At 42.2% G+C, this 5,099-nt stretch overlaps 1 protein-coding gene across 1 annotated transcript; it reads right to left on the reverse strand.

Moving 5' to 3' along the window:
* Window positions 1-369: 369 nt before the first annotated feature.
* LOC100383394 (putative FYVE zinc finger containing actin-binding-domain protein family) lies at window positions 370-4,677 on the reverse strand. The gene is made up of 5 exons (NM_001176049.1): window positions 4,328-4,677; window positions 3,044-3,916; window positions 2,185-2,385; window positions 1,890-2,085; window positions 370-762 (listed from the first exon to the last, which is right to left on the reverse strand). The coding sequence occupies exons 1-5, from the start codon at window positions 4,475-4,477 to the stop codon at window positions 581-583; spliced, it is 1,602 nt and encodes a 533-aa protein (NP_001169520.1). The 5' UTR covers window positions 4,478-4,677; the 3' UTR covers window positions 370-580.
* Between the last annotated feature and the right edge of the window lie 422 nt (window positions 4,678-5,099).

Genomic DNA, 5,099 nt, shown 5'->3' on the forward strand with positions numbered 1-5,099 from the left:
TTATATGAGTTATTTCGTGCCTGTCTTAAACGGCCCGTACTCGTACCTGCCCATGGTCCACGACCTCAGCCCAAACCTGACCAAATATATCGAGCCGTGCCGTATCTAGATCATGCTTTTTTTCCGTGCTTCAGACCAGCTCATCAGGCCTGATCCAAATTACACAAATAATGGTAGCTTAAGCCAGAGCCAGGAGGGGACAACCAAACACAAACAGAGTTTTCTCAGTCTATTTCCGTCCTTTTTAGTCCTCAATAGTTCCATCTGTTTTCATCCTAGCATTACAAATTACTGTACTTCCCATGTTATTCGAATCATAATCGTCAAGCGTCCGGGTTGCACGCACCGCCATACCCAACACCGACGACAAAGAATAAACACCTTTTTTCACATCTTGATGCGATTGTCAATCCAATGTACAAATATTTACAGAGTGGTTTTGTTGGTAGCATCACTAAACACATTTGACGTGTTGAAGAATGGCCTTACTGTACAGTTGCGCAATTGTTTCCAACCAATTCCTGAAGGGCACAAATTCGATTGTATTTACAAGGTGAGGCAGGGTCTGCAAGAGAGAGGATTACTTTCCAATCTTGTCAAATAATTCTGACAGAGCTTTGTACAGAGGAGAGGCTGCAGGCGGCCTCGCCGTCGATCCTAGAAGGATATCAGATGCCTGGACAGGACCTCCGTAAAATCGTGCGTTCTCAGTGTCTCTAGTTGATACTATGCCGCCATTCAACGCACAGCCCACAAAGGCACCTAGTATGGAAGAGACAGCATACAAAATAAGTGGTTGCTTAAAAATATGAATGATTGTATTTGTTAAAAATTAGCCCACAAGTATTTGCGATGAATGAAGTGATGCATTACTTCGCTGTAATCTTAAAATGGGGCCAACAAACTACTGTTTCCTCGAGAGTTTCAACAATTCAGAGTCTACCAATTGATTTCATAAAATAAAGTTGCTCTGTGATATGGCACGACCCACTGCTGTAACAAATGACGCGATAAATATCTAACAAAGGTTGGTCAATCATGCATATTTTGGTTTCTGAAAGTATCTTCTGTACAGCTATTTGGCTAACTTCACACCCCAATGGTTTCATGACACGTCAACTTGGTCTTGTTTATTATTGTGGCAGAAAATTGTGCTCCCAACTTCCTAAACCTTATAATAAGGCCATTAGTATATAGCTGATTCACACATTACTACATTAGCCTTGTGAGACATGGCCATGTTATTCCTGTAACTTGGCCATCTGCTCATCTCTCTGGTGGGACAGATTTAAATGACTAACCGCTCAAAAGATCAAACAAGAATGATTTGTCAAAGCAAACTGGAAGGATGTAGTGCTCCTTTTCTATGTGCAAACTAAGCAGCTCAAACTTTGTGGACGTCATGCACATGCACTTCTCTAGTTTGCAACAAAAAGCACATCATAATTTCAATTTTTTCAATAAATAAGTTCAAATTGACTTCGTTCTAAACTACTACCTCTGTTTCATATTACTAGTCATTCTAGCTTTGTCCAAAGTCAAGCCTTTCTATTTTTTACCATCAATTTCGATAAATTCATATGTTTAACACCATAAGATTTATGTTTTCAGATAAACATGGAGAAATAATTTTCATAATATAGTTTGCATGATATTGAATTATAGTAATTTACAAGAATTCATGGCCAAAGATAGAAATGTTTGACTTAGGATAAAGCTGGAATGGCAGCAAAATTGAAATGGAGTATTCATTATACCATCAGCAAAATAAATCAGTCTCACATATTGCCTCTAACTGTAAATAGCGGCTTCATAATCTACTGAATAACTGTACCGCTACGACCTCTTGGGTCCAAGTAATCTAAAGCTGGTAATAATTCAAAACATACCTTTGCTACAACTGTATGTATAACATGCGGCATAACCACCATCACCAGCACGGAAGTCAGCTTCAGCTGCACGTCCAACATGGCCAGCAGAAGCGCTAACACCAGCACCAACAGATAGATGTGCCTTCCCACTGAATGTTTTGATGGCATCCGTGTTCCTCAGAACAATAATAAAGTCAGCTATCTCACCTCCAGCCTGTTGAAATAGTCAAGCAGATATCTTATATGTTACATGGTGCTAGATTGATAATAAGAAGCCCTTCCATGTAAAGAACACTTGAAAAGCTTGTATCACCTGAGCCCCATATCCAATACCACAGGTGGAGATTGCTGACGGTGGTGACCAGGAGCCATCCACTCTTCGAGCAACAACCAGCCCACTGCCAAGTTTGTATGTAACCATCATCCCAACCTTCACCACAGTAACTATAGCAAGGCCTTTTGCTTGTCTAAGAATAGTATCAGGGATAGACTTCTCTGGTTTCAGTCTTCCCACCTGAAAAATCAGCAGCCCCACAGCCAGAGTAACATCATTTCCAGTATTTCATAAGAATACAATGACTAAGTAATTTCCAAATAATAAAATTCCCCAGAACAACTAAGTTGAGCTTAAATAATCTAGAGTTACTAAAATGCAGATTGGGGAACTACAAGCAGTTATTTACTTAAGAAATTGATTTTTTTTACAGATGCCTACGCATTTTTTCTTTTGCCTAGGTTCATTTCAGTGATTAGAATCACATATCCAGACTGTATTGTATTATTGCACTAGAAAAAAATAATTTGCCAGTGTTCCATGTCATCTTTTACCCACACGACTCAATTTGTCCAAATGTTCATCCAACTAATTACTATACAAACAGAAAACAACAACATTTGATGACTTGTGAAACACATTTCCCTACATGATTTCATGACATCAGTTTATCAACACCAGTGTAGGATTGCTATATTTGTTGTAGTGTTATCATTATCAAGCATATTAGTGTTTTCCTGTTTGGTGCGAAATATTGGTCGGCACTACTCTTTAACACAATAACATTTGATAAGAATACAGAAGACTACATGAAAATGAAAGCAGCCAAAAAAGAAGACAACGATAAAGGCTATCGTAATAGAACTAGTCAATAATTAAGGAGTATAAAAAGGCATACCTTACAGTAACTACGTAAAGAATTTGCAGCCTTGTATATCTCATATTCCATTGTGTGTGACCAAGGGAAATTCAGCCATGACCTCAAGGTACTCAGGTCTGTGACATCCCGAGTTGGAAGTTGTGAGGCCCGACTAATCTGATTCATCAATTGAGGTTGGATACTCTCTAGACGTACTCCGCAGACATCACAAACCCTCTGAGGATCTGCAGTCCTAAATTTTGGAGGCATCAAGCTTCTGCCATTTGAACAGCCATTGCAGAATACTCCACCACAGAAACGACAATGATGGCGAGAGCACATTATTGGATGAAATCGCACGCCACAGAGCATGCAAGAGGTGGCAGCACTGTCAGGCAACCACTTAGTTGGCTCTGTCTCAAGAAGCTCATTCGCAATACCAGTGTTTGCATCCACAAGTGTTTGTGCCATATCCTTCCAAGCCTCTTGTAGAAAGAAGTTGGACACTGTCGACATCCCACATCTCCCATACTCATATTTTGCAGCAGATATCACCTTATCTTTTGCTGCGACAGCCATATCAGCAAAAACATCCCACATTGTCATCTCCTTATTGTCTTCATCCAGCTCCCAGCTGAACTCTTCTTCCGGGAAGTGCCCACCATTGCAACGAAACCCTCTGTGCCAATCCTCGCTGGCCAGCGCTGTCATAGGCGGGACAGAAACAGGGACCCAGATGCCGGTATGATCATGAAGCAGGTTCAAGACATTTACAGGTTCCGACTCTACAGAAGTTTCGGTTGTTTCAGTGTTGCATCCTTTAGCAATGGGAGTGCAGTTAGTATCAAGGCTGTTGGCCATGTCGTTTTTGGTTGGTGACTCCTCTGCCTCTTGGTCAAATATGTGGAGTCCCTATATCAGGAAAGCAAAATTGAGTTATGGCAGAAACTCAGCCTGGGAAGACCTAAAAAGACCATAACTAGTGCACTCCTATCAACAAGGCTCCAGCCACATGCTTAAGGCAAATCCTAGAAAAAGCAATTTTAGATTTCTCCACAGCACAAGCCACACGCGCCCTTGAGAACTTGAAACTTTTGGCCCATCGCTTAGCCCTAATCATCAATTCGAGCATCCTAAGTTCGCACCAAGCAGCGCACCACATGCTCCCGGAATTCCCCAATTTAGGAACCGAATCAGTAAATCAGTTCTACACGCTCCTCAGCGAAACCAACTTAGCTGAAGGACGCGTACACGCAACCAGACTTAACAGGGACGAAACGGGCAGAGAGAGCGGAGGGGGGGGGGGGGGGGGGGGGAGCTTACCGCCAAGCCTTCGACACGTCCGCCGCCGCCGCAGTCGTCGTTATCGTCGTCCCACCTCGCCGGCGAGCCACCAGCACCGACCACGACGGAGCGGCTGCCCGCGGGCCGCGGCGGGTCAATCGGGCGGTGGAGCCGCTCGGTTCCGGCCATGGGCCACTCGGTTGGGTCGATTCACCAGCGATCAAGCGGAGCAATCCGGGAATCTAGCTTCTGTTTCTGGTAAAAGATACACCTTTTTCTGTTGCCACGGATTGTAGTTTGGGACGGAGTTGATTGGAGTTGGAAGGGATGGATCAACGGATGTGGAGAGCGAGACGACAGACGATAGAACGAGTTGAGCAGAGTTTTCTGGGAATTTAATTGGAGACATAATCCTGGGTCTGTTTGCCTTTAACGACACATAGCTGTGTTTCAGTGTGTGGCCGTATGGGTGCGGATGTGGGATTTTGGGCTGAGTTCTGACTAAAACTAGCCAAATTGATCGGACGTAGCAAAGGGAGGTAAAGTGAGTGTTTGGTAGGAAATACTTTTTAGACTATCTACATCAATGTCATCTATATATATCCTCTATATCCGTCATTTACAGTCTTTTTTAAAAGATTCTATCTCCTATATCTATTTTCTCTCCAACAACGTCCTCTAAACCACGTCCTCTATATGTAAATACCTATATTAAAAATATTTTTTAATTTTTATTTTTTGTACATACGTATTTGTCATACTCTTAAATGTATTGTACATATTTTAGTTTTACTAAATCGGTTGTTTAAAG

The sequence above is a fragment of the Zea mays genome, chromosome 5, assembly GCF_902167145.1.
Source record: "Zea mays cultivar B73 chromosome 5, Zm-B73-REFERENCE-NAM-5.0, whole genome shotgun sequence".
In the NCBI taxonomy this organism is placed as follows: Eukaryota; Viridiplantae; Streptophyta; class Magnoliopsida; order Poales; family Poaceae; genus Zea; species Zea mays.